Source organism: Podarcis filfolensis (assembly GCF_964270895.1).
Source record: "Podarcis filfolensis genome assembly, chromosome: 6".
In the NCBI taxonomy this organism is placed as follows: domain Eukaryota; kingdom Metazoa; phylum Chordata; class Lepidosauria; order Squamata; family Lacertidae; genus Podarcis; species Podarcis filfolensis.
In genome coordinates, this window is record NC_139609.1 from 68,546,202 (window position 1) to 68,562,762 (window position 16,561).

Consider the following 16,561-nt stretch of genomic DNA (forward strand, 5'->3'; position numbering starts at 1 on the left):
CTGGAACTCTGTGCATCACAGAGACATGCAAAAATAACATTGTGTGCAATGTATAATATAACCATTATTGTGTTTTGTCTAAATCCCATATATACAGAGGTATTGCAGTTCTAGATCGTAAACCATTCTATATTCTGGAAGATATGCTATTTCAAAATGCGTCTCTGACATAATCTGAGCCTGATCTTTACTGATTTGCGTAGTGCCAAACTGCATGAGGTGTTATTAATGCGCACACGATTTTTCTTGCAGAAATAACTAGCAGAGCAGGACGGTTGTGGGGAGTGATGTTCCATATTGAAACTCTGGCATGGAGCGGAGAGTTCTTTAGCCCTCTAGTGTGCTGCAATTGCAATCTGGAACAGGGGAACCCCATTCCTGCAATTTACGTGGGCAGAGGAGCATTAGCTACTTCTGAAAGAAAAATCACACATTAAGAGCAAATAGTTTGGCTCTTATGTACACATAGTTATATGAATGTCAACTTTCCTCCCTTCCTGCTTCCTACAGCTCAGAATGTAGATAAACTGATTGGTAAATGTATTGGTATTTTTACTTTGGTCTAATCTATAATGGAGGGACGCGGGTGGCGCTGTGGGTTAAACTGCAGAGCCTAGGACTTGCCGATCAGAAGGTCGGCGGTTCGAATCCCCGCGATGGGGTGAGCTCCTGTTGCTCAGTCCCTGCTCCTGCCAACCTAGCAGTTTGAAAGCACGTCAAAGTGCAAGTAGATAAATAGGTACTGCTCTGGCGGGAAGGTAAACAGCGTTTCCTTGCGCTGCTCTGGTTCACCAGAAGCGGCTTAGTCATGCTGGCCACACGACCCGGAAGCTGTACGCCAGCTCCCTCGGCCAATAAAGCGAGATGAGCGCCACAACCCCAGAGTCAGCCATGACTGGACCTAATGGTCAGGGTCCTTTAATCTATAATGGATCATTGTTAAAATATTGTTTTAAGCTCCCTCCCCACTTTCCTGAGTGATTTGGAAATTCCAGAGACAGGTGCTTTTTTTGTTTGTTGTTGCTGTTGTTTTGCGGTTTCCCTGTGAAGAAAGAGAAAACTGAAAATGTGTGGAGCCTTGAAAGGATAGGAGAAACTGCATGCATGAAAGTGGGATTGTTCTTAAACATCTTCAGTCTCCAAAAGCAACAGCAAGCCCTCAAGATTGCTTCTTGCTACCCTGCTTCAAAAACTCTAAAAGCTCTTTTTCTGGCCCAGTTCAAGCTGCCCTTTTCTTTATTCCATTTCAGCGCCTGCCCTCCGGGCAGAACACCCTTAGGCAGGCAGGTGTAATCTGCATTCCTAGTTTATCTCGGTTGCCCATTAATTAGCATTCATTATTTGTAGCTGAACCACCAAACAGGACAGCCTAGCTCATAACCATGTCATTTAGCATATTTCCCAGACTCACTAGGGAATATTTCGCTTTCTAGGTGGATGAAGAAGCCTCGCTGTGGTGTTCCTGATCATCCCCATCTAAGCCATAGACGAAGGAGCAAGCGATATGCACTAACTGGGCAAAAGTGGAGGCAGAAGCATATCACATACAGGTGTGTATAATCCAGTATTTTAAAGTTCAATACATAGATATTCAACTGAGTTCTATAGGGCGCGTGTGCGTGTTTGTATGTTAAGTAGCAATCAATATCCCTAGGTAATTTTTACTTATTTAATAGTCTGCTGCATATAAATGCCCAGGACACACATTTTCAGTAAGGATAAGCAATTGGAGGCACGTAGGCCAAATCTCTTCCCTTCAGAGGTACTGCCTGTTCCCAAATCGCCCCAGAAGACATGTGACAGGAGTGGCAAGTCAAACCACTGTCTCCCAGCTTCTGTTTCTATAAAATGAAAATACAAACAATTATGGAAGCATTATATTAGTAACCATAGCATAAGTCATGGGTTTGAGCCCCACATCGGGCAAAAGATTCCTGCATTGCAGGGGGTTAGACTAGATGACCCTCGTGGGCCCTTCCAACTCTACCGTTCTGTGATTCTAAGCATTCACACAAAAATGATATAACTCTTTAAAAATACTTATGTGTTTATACTAATAAAATTGTGCTGCCTCCACTGTCAGAGGCAGTATGCTTCTGAATGCTCATTGTTGGAAGGGAGAGTGCTGTTGCACTCGGGTTCTGCTTCTGGGCTTCCCAGGGGCGTCTGGTTGGCCACTGTGAGAACAAGGCTGTGTCACTAGATGGGCCACTGCCTGGTCCAAAAGGGCATTTATTATGTCCTTATGCAAATATAGCACCACACGGGGCTTGATTCCTTTATATGTGTTATACATATTGTATACATAGGGATGTGGGTGGCGATGTGGTCTAAACCACGGAGCATCTTGGGCTTGCCAATCAGAAGGTCGGTGGTTCAAATCCCCACGACGGTGTGAGTTCCCGTTGCTCTGCCCCAACTCCTGCCAACCTAGCAGTTTGAAAGCATACCAGTGCAAGTAGATAAACAGGTACCACTGTGGCGGGAAGGTAAATGGCATTTCTGTGTGCTCTGGCTTCCGTCATAGTGTTCTGTGCACCAGAAGCAGTTTAGTCATGCTGGCCACATGATCTGGAAAGCTGTCTGTGGACAAACACCAGCTCCCTTGGCCTGAAAGTGAGATGAGCGCCGCAACCACATAGTCGCCTTTGATTGGACTTAACTGTCCAGGGGTCCTTTACCTTTACCTTTACCCATATTATTATTTTTTTGTTACATTTTTTGGGTATAATTAGTCAGACATTTTGTTAAAAAACAACACAATTAATGAGTGACTTGGACATAAGCCGGCATTCAATGCAGCAGGTAGTCTGACACAGGCAAACTTGACTGGCTGAGAACTGCCAAATTCCATGTATAAAATTAGCTTAAAATGGATTTCTCCTTCATTGCTAACTGCAAAGGAATTTATAAGTAAAAAGACAACAGGGTATTTTCTTTCTTTCTTTAAAGCCCTTTAATCATTTATTTTTGCTATCTCTAATCTGATGTCTGACACACTTACTCCCTCTAAACTTAGCTGAAAAAGTGACTTTGTTAGTTATTTTATCTTAATTTATTCCAACCTTGCAAGATGGAAGTGATTGCAAAGTCTGCTTCAGGGAGAATGCTACATTTCAGTCTGCTTAAGTGATGAATTTCAATAGATAATGGTATTTTTAGCTTACTTTATTTAAAAAAAAAAAGTAGGAGCCAAAATTTCCATGTTAAAATTGGACTTAAATTAGGCTCTCCATTCCCCTGTATTCTTTGCTTAGTTATTGGCAGAATGTCCATGAGTGCATTCCTTTGTGTGTGTTGCCCCTTTCATTGAAGTAAATGGGGAAATCCCTTTGAAGTGTGACAGCTCCATATGCACCTTTACGGTTTGCCAATTCCTTCCTGGACTTCCAAGCATGCAGCAATATGGCTTTGCCACTCTTCCCTCAAGCTTGCTGTGGCACAAGCAGAGAGTGTTGTTTTCCTGTTTGTTTCTCTGGATTGGGATAAAAGTGGACAAATTGAACAGTGTCCAAGAACCAAAGATTCATACAGATTCTCTGTACTGGTGTTCTTAAAGCAACAGATAGAGATTTGGGATTATTCAAGATTTGGGATTCTTTAAGACACCTGAAAGACTTTGTACACACCTCTAGTATGGACACTGCTATCAATCTAACGATAGCTGCTATAGTAACAATATCCTTCTTTTAGAAAAGAAATAGATTGCTCCACCTCTCTTGGGTTGTGTTCAGGTTTAGAATCGTAGAGTGGTGGCCAGGAGCAAAAGAGGACAGGGCTCCTGCACCTTTACACCTGCTGAAATCTAGCCTTCTATACAATTATCAAAAGTGCTGAACCCTGGCTTTATTTTGCATCTGGCCACCCTAAACTCATCATGTGATAAGATAAGCCACTTAGTACAGATCAGAGAAGGACAAGCACTAGACTACAGTTTCATGCAAAAGTGCTTATTTACTGCTTGTAACGCGTTGGTGCTTCTGGAAATAGATGTCTATTTTTGTTATTTATTTGTGCATGCTTTATGTTGTTTATGGGATGGCATTAAATGGCATCAGCCCACATGTGCAACTGGCTCCCACTCCATGTGCAACACAAATAGGACTTCCATTTCATTTCCTTCCCTGTACTTCTAGCAAAAAGCGTGCTAGAATGTCCCTGTTTTCTGAGGAATGTTGGAGGGTATGTGTTTGTAAAGAAATTGCCATCCATTAACATAGAGTGATACAGGTTTTACAGAAACGTTTGTAATTAAAACTATTTGGATTTTTTAAAATGCAAATTAGGGTTATTTGCATAAGTCAATTTGTATCGGAACATTTTCTGATGCCCTAGATTTGAACATGATCTAATTTAGTACTATTATTATTTTACTTGCATTTAGTAAACCAGAGATGGCTAAGCTCTGACTCTCTAGATCTTGCTCAGCTATAGGTCCCAAAACTAAAGATAATAGCAATGAAAATAATTAATTACAACCATGAGACTGCTAAACTTGCCTAATACTGCATTTACAGTCGGAAAAATAAAGCTCTGGACCCCACATCACTGTTTATATGAAGACAATCTTTTCCTTTTAGTTGCCTTGATAGGCAGCTATTGATTTATTCCCCTATTGATAATTCCTTGTACAATTTCAGGCTGCAGTATTTCACAATTTTATCTGAAAATTTGGTAGCTACTTTTTAACTACAGACTGACAACTGCTAATGTATAGCCATGCTTCCCTCTAGTGGTTGATGCTAGTGACTACAACCAATTTTTAAGTGCTGGTATTTTAAAGGTTTTCAGACTTTCCTTTGGTTTCTGTGTTTATTCTTTTAGTTAGGAACTCTTGGACATGCCATGGAACATTAATTATTGCTGAGAATTCAAAGATATGGAGGTGTGACCATGTCTGTTGTTGGCTCTGCCCTTAGTGAGCAGAGTGTGTTCCAGAGATTATGCCTGTTAACAGTTGTCCATTAATGCATGGGAGCTAACAAAGGCTGGAAGTCAACATGGTTCTACAGCAATCCTTCCATCAGCACAAACATTTCAGCTTGCCAGGTGGAACACTCTCAGGCCTCTTCCCCCCTGCATGTTGTTCTGGTGGTTCTCCTGCCCCCACAGAGCCAAATGGGGGGGGGGTACAGGGGAGTGGGAAGACTCAATGCAGTAGAGCCACTTCTTATGCTGACTGCTCCTAGTGCAACTGCTTAGTTTAATCCAGGCCAGAATATTTTAATAGGTAGTCTAAAATAAAATATTATAGAGTCAAATTGATCAATTGTAATTATTTTTAGTTACAATTAATTGCAATTTAAGGGCCATTACAGACCCAATCCTTTTCCTTTCAGGTCCAAAGAATGTTGGCCATATTGATAAAATAGGAGTTTCCACCCTGAAGGGTTATGAAGTTGGCTTGTTGAACAAATCATGCTTTAAGGTTAAGTTGTATTGCAAAACTATGATTAAACAAACAAAAAAAGGAGTGAAAACCTCTGACCTCATGGCTATGTCAGAGGAGGAGGTGGGGGTTACTCATCTGAGTCTCAGAAAACTCGTTCCTGTAATGATGTCATCTATCCTTTCTTTCTTGTAATTCACTGTACCTTACTTTGTATGTGAGGTGATTTCTCAGTCTCCCTTTCCTGTCATCTAACATTATTTTTTATCAACATTTATTAATTTTTGTCTTTCTGGTTTTCCTAAACCATGATTCTTCTCTCTCTTACTCTTCTTGCGTGAGAATCTATCAACATTCTTATCCTTTGCCGACATTACTCTAATTCTGTGATATCCTGTGGTTAAATCATCTGTGCTGATCACAGTATTCTAGATGAAGGCAATCTACTGATTTTGTACAATGGTGTAACATTTCATATGCCTTTTCCATCCCGCACATTATCAATGGCAACATGCTTTTTAGACTATAGTCTGCTAAGATCCCTGAGTCAGTTACTTTTACCCATATAAGAAGCAAATGGTACTAGTACTAGATTCTGCAGTCGTTGTGGACAGAGTTGAGCATTGCGGTTGGATGGGATGCTAAGCAGTTACACTATAGAGACAGTTCTGTATTACATATGGGGATTATCTGGGATTAATTCCACCAAGTGACCACACTGTCAAGCTGATTGGCTTTCTGTATAGCAGCTTGTGGAGTTTATCCCACTGCCAGGTTTGCTGCTGTGTAGGGTTTTGAATAGAGATATGATGTCTTGGGGCCTCTAAACTATATCCAAATAGGTTCCTGTTTCTGGACTGAGACAACATTGCAAGGAGAGGTTACATTGAATCAACCTGTCCAGTCTCCAGTATTCAGAAATGCTTTGCCAGTCTGGCAGGCGAAAGGGTTGAGCCTTCATAATTTGCATTCCAGATTCAGTGCAGAACTGTGATTAGGAAATAAAGGTATATTACTATGTCCAAAACACTTCCCGTATGTCCAGTTGGGAGCTCAGGAACCTGTCATCTGACCAAGCCTTGAGTATTCATATTGAGAGGACAGTAAATGGCTCTTATTAGTAGTGGCCTTGTTGTTATGGATTAGCTGTTGGAATCAGTGGCGTAGCGTGGGTTGTCAGCACCCGGGGCAAGGCAAGTAATTTGCGCCCCCTAACCCATGGATTTGCGCCCCCTAACCCTAACCCCCAGATGTTGCGCCCGGTGCGGCCGGCCTCCCCTGCACCCCCCACGCTATGCCACTGGTTGGAATGCAATACTTTTAAGTCATTACGTTTTCTGAATTTTGTTTTTAAACCCTCTAGTTATTATTATGTAGGAAATATTTGTAAACCTCATAATGTGTACCGTACCTGAAAGGACTCTCAAAAGATATCAAAGTGCTCAAAATGTAGTATTACGGTTGTGTCGATCTGAGTCCTGAAACATGTTTGTTAACATCAGAGAATATGAAATTCTCTGAATGAATCCTCCTAAATAAACCCCTTCTCATCTTCTTCACAGTGTTCACAACTACACCCCCAAGGTTGGAGAGCTTGATACAAGGAAAGCCATCCGGCAAGCATTTGATGTTTGGCAGAGGGTGACTCCGCTCACCTTTGAAGAAGTTCCTTACCATGAAATTAAAAGTGACAGAAAAGAGGCAGATATTATGATATTTTTTGCTTCTGGTTTCCATGGTGACAGCTCTCCTTTTGATGGGGAGGGTGGATTCCTAGCCCATGCCTATTTTCCTGGACCAGGGATAGGAGGCGATACTCATTTTGATTCAGATGAACCATGGACACTGGGAAATTCTAACCATGATGGTAAGATGACGTGGGGGGTTTTATAACAGTATTTTTGATATGATATTTCATGAGGCAGTTAGCTTGCAGAAAGGAAGAGGTGTCATCACAGGACTTCCTATAAGAATGTGGTTTGGTGATACTGAGGTGGACAAAAATCCGTGCTCTGTCCCCCCCAAAGGCTAGACCATGAGTTTTCCCTCCAAAAAATAATGCCAGTTTTGCTTATAAATCCAAAGTAATATGAACCGACAGATGAAATTTAAATGGCACTCTGATCTAGCTGCCTGAGAAACTAGAACAATTCTCAGGGAAAAGGGAAAAGAGAGAAAATTAATTGGTGAAATTAAGTTTACACAAAAAGATTAATTATTGTAAGTACTAAGTAGATATGACATTAAATATTTCAGATGCATTTGAGATCCAAACTGCACTCAGATCTGTGCAGGATGTACATTTGAACAGGATGTACATTTCTAACACCCTACATACAAAAGTCCAAATAGAAGAATTAATTCCTGGATTTGGTGATCTGTGTCTACGCTAGTTGGACTTTAGGGATGTGCAATCTATTCAAACACCATTCTTGTGCATCAATGATCAGAAGACTCTTGGGATAAAACAACCCATTAGTTGGGACAAAAAGGCCCATTGATGGTAGAAAAGACTGTTGTCCAATCTGGGTTCAAATAGATTTCAAGTGAGTGATTCTGTAGCCCAAGGTCTGATGCTAGCATCTTTTGCAGAGACAATTCTGTGCAGTGCTGTTTTTCCAGTAAAGTCCATGCTATAAATACAATTATTATTTTTTAACAAGGCTTCACTGTGAAATGTTCTCCTCTAATTATGGTGATTATGTGGGAAATACAAAGATTTTAAATCCCAGTATATTCTTCAAGTAGGTAATACCACAGTATGAAGCCACCCACCCTCTGAGGCTGTTACCCAGAGGCTGGGGGAAAATAATTGGATGTAGAGTGCTCAGCTGTGATGAGGGTACTTGGAGAAAATAGATACACTACTTGATTGTTTCAGGGATTTTGTTAAAACAATGGTTCTCAGAAGTCTCTCTCTCTATATATATTTGTACCGATTCTTCTGATTTTGTATTATTGTTCCCCACCACAGTATTTTTCTGGTTTCATGTTGTGTGATGAGGTTGCCTTACTCCACTGTAGAAATTACATAAATATAACATAAACATAGCATCTCCTTCATGAACGTGGGGCTGTGGTTGCTGCTAAAATTGGCTTCTGCATGGTTGGGACTCCACATGACTGTCATTATATATACAATTGCTTAAGAAGCCACTGTGGGAGTCTTAGTGTCCTACGGAGTTGCAGTGCTAGTATGGGGACTTGCTATACATTTCAGTTGATTCATGTAGGAAGTCTGCTATAAGTGGAAAGGCAGTGGTATAGTTACTGCCCAAAGCTGCTTTCAGGGCTCCTTGTGAATGCTGTAATATGGATATTAAGCATTTGTTGTTTATGTACTACTCACACTTCGTATCAGATCATTGTGAAGTTGCCATTTCTCAGCTACATATAGTTAATGAAACCACATCCTATTTTACCACCACCTTGAGCGATTATCATTTTTAAAATATTTTGTATGTCCCATTCCTAAGCATCTTACTTTGGTGCCTCTCCCAGTAAGCAGGGAGCCCTTCATGTTTAACTATTGTAAATTAAAATGTATTTTTAAAGATTAGAGAGAAGGCAGAATAAATATGGAACAACTGCACAGCAAAATAAACTACAGATTCAGAGTTCTTAAGATGCATTGGTTAACTCCTATATGCCATCCTGGTTGAGACAGAGGTGGCACCCCCCGCCCCATGATAAAGTAGACTTTCAAAATCTGTATCCCAGGCAGGTGAACCCTTGTCCTCAATTTTTTCAAATAATGTCCTTTCAAAACTGGCAGTGAAGTCCCTTTCTCCCTTGCTTTGAAAATTATACTGATTACCAAATCATACTTTTTTAGCTGCCACCACTTCCATCAGCTATACAGCCAAACATATAGGGAAGTGGTAAAACAGCTCCAGGTTCTGCTGGTACAGACTCCTGCTGAAAATATTGGAGAGCAGTCAGTGATGCTGAACTAGATGGAACAATGGTCTCACGCGGTACAATTCAGATTTTGATGGTCCTGAACCTAGATCTACAGCAGGCTGAATCCTGGGCATTGACATTTGCATTGATTTTATATAAATATATATATGCAGGCTGTCATTGGTGTGGCAGGTATAGAGATTTATTTGATTAACCTGACTGCTGGTGACCTGAGATGAATTCTGGATCACTTAGTACTTTTGAAAGGTGGTGAATAGCATGAAAAGCCCAGTGTGTAATTAGGGGCTCCAGGTGCTCTGCAACAAAATTGCTCTATTTCACAAACCAGTAATTTAATGGATTATTAGCATCTCATGAACAATTGGGTACAGAGAAATCCTGGGCCTCTGCAGCCTTCCTATAACTCAAGATGGCTTAGCCTTACCCATAATGCCCCAAGGACTGTTGATTGGGGGTGGTATCCTAACTAAGGCTGTGTGAACCATTTACTCAACACTCATTATGTTTCCGGTGCTAGGCTGTAATTCCATGTTCACATGGCATCATCCAAAATGCATTCGTATCCTGTGCTTTGCCATGAAATATTACTGTCTGATGTGTTTTTTCTCAAATTAGCATCTCTCCGACTGGAATCCTTAAGTCATTCCTAATTTGTTTCTAGACAAGCTGTGAAACACCTTGGCATACAAATCTGAAACAAATGAAACCATGAAGCTGTGCTAGTGTGAACAGCTGGGGTGGTGTTGGGGGAAGGGGAGAGCCGTGAAATGCACAGCAGTGGTATGGGGGGGACACACACTCACTGCAGTCTGAGCCAGTAATGTCAACACCCCCAAACTATACTTGGAGAAGTCCATTGATGTTAGGGAGTCTATTCTTAGTATGATTTCATTGGGTACCACACCACATGATTTAGATAAGGCTGTTCCACATTTTGCTGTCATACCCTAAATTCAGATAGCAACTGTACTTTATTCAAACATACTGCAAGAACTAAAAAGGACAGTCACTAGTGGCAAAATAAATGCCTATGTCTTGACGCTATACTAAATTAGGAGCTTTTCTTCAGACCTTACCACACCTTTCAGATGACACGTCAGTTTTTTTTGCAGTTTCTTAACAATTTTGATTTCTCAGGTTGTTTTAAGATCTGGTCTTAGAACTCTCCTCTGTTGCCTTTCTGAAAATCAGGCAGCTATTACTACAGAAAAAAATTGACTTAAGTGGATGAAACCATTTCAACATTCTATCTACTTTCTTTTATCTACTTTGCTATATTATCTGCTTTGCTATCCTATTAAAGGGGCTCATCTAATCTTTGCCATCGTATTAAAACTATCTCCCTTCTGTCATTCCTACTTGTTTAGACCCCGGTCACATGTTTGTTTCATTTCTCTTACTTTTCAATGTGCTGCTACACGGTTAGGACTGCCTTTCTCTTATTTTCAATTTACAGAACTGAAATAAATGAAGTGTGCCCCATTCATAATATTGTTGTCATGCTGGCAAAGCTTAATTCTCAGTTTAATAACAAAGTAGGGCAGTTATAGACAGATTAGGATCAGCCACATTTTACTTTAAATAATCATGGTTTTGTTGTCATTACTCTCAACCACACAAGTGATTTATTTTATGGCCTACTTGTTTAATAACCTTGTCTTTATTTATCAGATTACTCCTGTTTTGACCGCTAACCACCGCTAACCACCCCTCACTCTTTGAGGACATCCATTTTCATGTTGATAAGAATCATTCCTCCCAATTTCCCAAATGAAACTGTTGTACTGTTCGTAACTGTTTATTTGATTTTATTTGCTCTGATCCCAAGACTCCAAATGGATTTTTTAAAGGCACAGTTTTGTACAGAAAAACAGAATTACAAAATCCATAGGCACGCAACTTTTAATACCCTTTGCCTTAGTCCTTTGCTTCATGAGATGTCCTTGAGCGACAAAGTCATTTGATGCAACAAAGGGCATGTCTAGGATGCATTTTTGCCTCCCTTATTTTGATGCTGTTCTGATTCACATTAGCATCTAGTCATCACTTTCCCTAAACTCCAAAAGCCCAGTGCTACATATTTTACTTTTAAGATGCGGATCAGGGACTTCTTCACAAACAGTTAATTGAATCTGGGGCATATGTCTTTAGACTCCGGTTTTATATTCTCTCTCTCTCTCTCTCTCTGAATTCTCAAAATATATTCTCTCAATTTTGCAGAGTGAATCAGTCATTGTCTCTTTTACTGGTTTAATTACACATTGTCAACAGTCTTTTGCAATCTCTTATTACATTATATTTAGCGGACAACAAAGACTCTGTTGGTGCCTTAAAAGATGAATGTGTCTGTTGTGCCATAAATATGAACCAGGGACTTCCTGGTCATACTCTTAGCAATTGCAATGCACCAGCTTCTGCATCTGATGTTCATCTAATTAGACCAGGTGCATTGCAAGAATTATTTTTAAAAGTACTCCTGCTGAGCCTCTATAGTTGTTGGATAAACTGCTTTATCTTCTTTAGAATTTTGTTAGGCTTGTTTGTTAATGTTGTTAACACCCTATGGATGTTGACGCTGATGTTTGTAACATCTTGCCTCTGTAGGAAATGACCTCTTTCTCGTTGCGGTGCATGAACTGGGCCATGCCCTAGGCCTTGAGCACTCCAATGACCCCAGCGCCATCATGGCTCCTTTTTATCAATATATGGAAACGCACAACTTTAAGTTACCACAGGATGACCTTCAAGGAATCCAGAAGATCTATGGTAAGATGGAACCTGGTTTATTAATTGCCATTGGCAGGATGCCAATTCCTCATCGCCTCCCATAAGCTCAGGCAACTTAAGGTACTGAAATATACAGATGTATATATTTATCTGGGATGTGTGGGCATGTGGTGGCTGTGCCCATGTTGTTGTTTTTTAAATAAAGCTTATAGCAAGGGAAAGCGCACTTAAAATAACTCCCACTTATTTTTCATTAGCAATCAATTGTTCGTGTAAATAAACCTCTTCAGGAAAATGATCAGGGTCTGGGTTTGACATGCTGCAGTAAAAACAAAGTTGACTTCCAAAGCTGAACGGCAGTCACCAAAAACTGCCTCTTCCCATGTCTTGCATCTTGGTAACTGATAAACAGGGCACTCTTAGCATACTGTCATCAGGGAACCTTGAGGCCTTTCCAGATGTTCACTGTGAGCAATGAACAGGTCACTGAACAGGTTGCGTATGAAGTGACTTTCCCTTGTAATTGCATGGGGAAATTGCATTTCCCCCCTACTGTAATATGCTGCTGACTGGTAATATGCCATTTCCATCCTGCGCAACTGTTGTGAGTATAACCAACTAGTAGAATAGTTGCTCAAGTCTGACAAATATTTCAGTGTTCAATCTTCCTCTCTTACTCCCTCCCCCTTCCCCAAAACTGTCAGTATTTCAGACTGCAATATCAATACGGAAAGGAATTCTTAGCCAGATTTTAAAATGAAATCATTTATATAGTACCAACTCCAGCAATGCTGCCCTTTCTCCCACAGCAACACTCTGCCACTGTTTGATCCTTTGCCTCCTTTTTCTGTTTCCATGTAGTTCTATGGACTCCCCCTTTCCAGTACTGGAACACACATCTTTACTGACAACCACCCCCTTAAAATAACAATGAAGGGAAGAGCAGCAAAACACACACACACACACACACACACACACACACACAAGCCATGAAAAGAGCTCTCCTTTTCAGTGTTATCCTACTTGCAGCAAGGCCACACCCTTCCAATGGGATATTGTGGTGCTGGCACCATGTAACAGTGTTCCAAAAAAACTAAATTGTGAGGGTTTCTAATACCTCAGTGATTACGACATGAGAAGCAGCATAAAAATGAGAACTCAGTCAAGATGAAGAGTGTTCCACTGTCAGGATGTCACCACCGAGAAGGTTTTTCCCCTGGCAGCCACCTCTGCTGTCTTTTGAATGTTGAAGAATAAGGAAAACGAAGAATAGATTACAACCAACATGTGGAGACAGGCAGTCCTTCAGGTACCCTGGCCCCAAGTTGTCAAGAGCTTAAAAAACCCAAACTGGCACTTTGACGTAGGAGTTAGTGCAGTTGAACCACCAACATATGACCCGAATGCCTAGTCCCAGTTAGCTCAAGAGTACCAGGGGCTGGCTAGATTGCCAATGCAGTCAGTGTCTGAACAATCGTCAGAGGCAGATGCATGTATGAGTGGCCTAATGAGGATACTAGAATGCAGGAAAATAAATTGGTAAGAATTTACCATGTGTGAATCAGCCCTCTTTATCATGCTGCCAAGTTGCTGGGGTGCAGAGTGGGGAGAGACTTATGATACACCCAGTGCAGTTGTGTGGTTAAATGGTCACCTGTATCCAACCAGGTACACTACTCCTTATGCAAAGGGGCCAACACTTTTTTCTTTGGCTCCAGCCTGAGACAGCTTCAATTTGCAGAATCTGGAGCTGGCTCCTACTGTTCACCACCTGAAAATAGCCACTTCCATCTTATACACCTCTCCTGACTCCAGCTATAGGACATTCCTTTACAAGGTTTGTGGCTAAGGAATAGAAAGTATATGTATAAACTATGTGAATTTGATGTATGCTTTTGGAGACGGTTGCTTCTGAGGGCCTTACTGCTATGCAGTATGGGATTTTAGATCCTGATATTCTATACAGCAGATACAACAGCAAATTTTGGAAACCTAGATTACTTGGGGGGAACCTTTAGGTTAGATAATGAAACTCTTGGATGAAGTTTTTGAGGTACTGGGATGCAAAGGAGTAAAATAGTGTGGCTTTGGGGACAAGTTAGAGTCTTATCGTTTATTAGATTTCCTACCTATCCTTCACCATGAGGTCCAGGGTAGGAAAGAGATCTAATAATAATTTACTATGAGGTCCTAGGCAAATGGACAGGCCAGTTCCAATGCAAAGGTCAGGTGCTGTTGCTAGATGATGTTACACAAAAGTATGAGCGTGATTGGGATGAGAGAGCAGGAGACTCTTAATTTCAGGGTCTTGGGTTCAAGCCCCACATTGGAAAAAGATTCCTGCATTGCCGGGGTTGGACTAGATGACCCTCGTGATCCCTTCCAACTCTACAATTCTATGATTCTGTGATCTACAGCCAATAATTTTGACAGCAAGTTGAGGATGGTGATTATGTCTGCGGTGGAAGGAAAGATTTTGAGAAAAAAATGGGAAGGAGTGTTCAAGCTTTGTGATGGTCTTTCAAATGATGGGTACAATATTCAAGCTGCTAATTAGTTTTCTCTCTTCCCTCTTTTTTATTATTTAGGGCCACCTGCTGAGCCACTAGAACCCACTAGACCTTTACCAACCCTTCCTGTTCGTAGAATCCATTCTACTTCAGAAAGAAAGCATGACAGACATTCGAGACCTCCCAGACCTCCTCTAGGAGACAGGCCTTCTACCCCAGGCAGTAAACCAAACATTTGTGATGGGAACTTCAATACTGTGGCTCTCTTCAGAGGAGAAATGTTTGTTTTTAAGGTAGTGAAAATCATCCTGTCAAAGCTGTTTTCATTAATCTTTATATATTACAAATGCATGTATTATTAATTAAATGCCACCAAAATTTCTTGGTATTTTAATCTCTGCAGTTTTTTTATTGGTAGATGTCTTGGTTTGAAGAAATGATAATAAAGTAGAATGTTTGTTGTGATAGCTGAAAGAATGTGTTTCCTTCAGTAACACTTACATTAAGTGAAACTTCTTAAATCTAGGACAAAAATATATATCAATTTTTCACTTGCTTCCAAATGAGCTCTGCAGATGTAGTTCCTGTTTTCAGCATTTGTCCTGATCAAGGAATCTTCTCTAGTATTCCAGAATTCTGCCTTCTTAATGAACAGTGTGTGTAGATCAGATCTGTGTGAGACTCTTTGGATTGTATTCAATTAACTTTTACTCAGAGTAGACCCATTGGTCTGCTCAGCGTAAAAGATGAACACATCTCTCTGTGATTCACTCTGGTGCTGCTACTGAATTTTATTTTGAGACTTTAAACATAGAGAATATCATACATAATAAAATACACTATTTTTTTTGTCTCGGGTAATGATTTGGTCACAGGAATAGCAAGAGAAGTTCTGAGCAGGGCAGGAAATTACAGCTTTTGGACATGGCAGTTAGTGGCACTATTTGGCACTTTTTTGAGGTGGCAGTTATTGCTTAGTAAGACTGGTTTTTTTTATGACTGGTGCCGAATATAAGATAACAAAGCAGAGGAGTCGTCTAATTCTGCCTGAGAGGAACACTGAGTGATCTGAAAGTTAAAGGGATGTCTGACGTTAGTAAACCTGAGGGTGATGTGATATTTTAAAATTAACTTCATCACTTCATGTTGGAATCTGATGTAGACATTTAACAAGACTCTTCTTTTTCCTTATTCTTTTTCTTTTAGGACCGCTGGTTTTGGCGTCTCCGTAACAACCGAGTGCAAGAAGGCTACCCCATGCAGATTGAGCAGTTCTGGAAAGGGCTCCCTGCAAAAATTGATGCTGCCTATGAAAGATCTGATGGAAAATTTGTTTTCTTTAAAGGTAAACATTTTGAGGTTGTATCCAATGCTGCGTGAGTGAACTTCCCCTTCCTGTTGCCCCCCAAAGGCAAAGTAAGGCAAAGTCCCATTGACTATTGCTGATTATATCTTACCCACCCTCCTCTCCCGCTTTCTTGCCTAGGAGATAAATACTGGGTTTTCAAGGAGGTGACTGCAGAGCCAGGGTACCCACACAACCTAGTGGAACTGGGCAGCTGTCTTCCCCGGGAAGGGATCGACACAGCTTTAAGGTGGGAGCCTGTAGGCAAAACCTATTTCTTCAAAGGAGACCGATATTGGAGGTATAACGAAGACAAGAGAGCAACAGATCCCGGCTACCCCAAACCCATCACTGTGTGGAAAGGAATCCCACAAGCCCCGCAAGGAGCTTTTGTCAGTAAAGAAGGCTGTAAGTATTAAGCTTATTTAGCAGCTTAGTAGTGTTTAATAATCCTCCATGTGTTGAACTTTGTATTCAGATTGTTTTAAAGCCTGAACATTTACAAGATTGCAGACACATGTAGTCATGGACATTTACTTGCCCATATAACACATATCCACCCACCCCAAAGTAAACTTGAGTCAGATATTTGTTTCATAGCACATGATATGCTTCCTAAACTGGTTGATTGATTGGTTTTCATCTGAGTTTTCCTCTGATTTTAAT

At 40.7% G+C, this 16,561-nt stretch overlaps 1 protein-coding gene across 2 annotated transcripts in view; it reads left to right on the forward strand.

The window, feature by feature from the left end:
- MMP24 (matrix metallopeptidase 24) overlaps window positions 1–16,561 on the forward strand; it is a 36,632-nt gene that overhangs the window by 13,724 nt on the left and 6,347 nt on the right. For both annotated transcript variants that reach the window (XM_083617452.1, XM_083617453.1), the window contains exons 3-8: window positions 1,434–1,550; window positions 6,952–7,256; window positions 11,918–12,079; window positions 14,629–14,843; window positions 15,757–15,895; window positions 16,037–16,303. In XM_083617452.1, coding sequence (XP_083473578.1) covers window positions 1,434–1,550; window positions 6,952–7,256; window positions 11,918–12,079; window positions 14,629–14,843; window positions 15,757–15,895; window positions 16,037–16,303 — 1,205 coding nt within the window. The remainder of the gene's footprint in view (window positions 1–1,433; window positions 1,551–6,951; window positions 7,257–11,917; window positions 12,080–14,628; window positions 14,844–15,756; window positions 15,896–16,036; window positions 16,304–16,561) is intronic.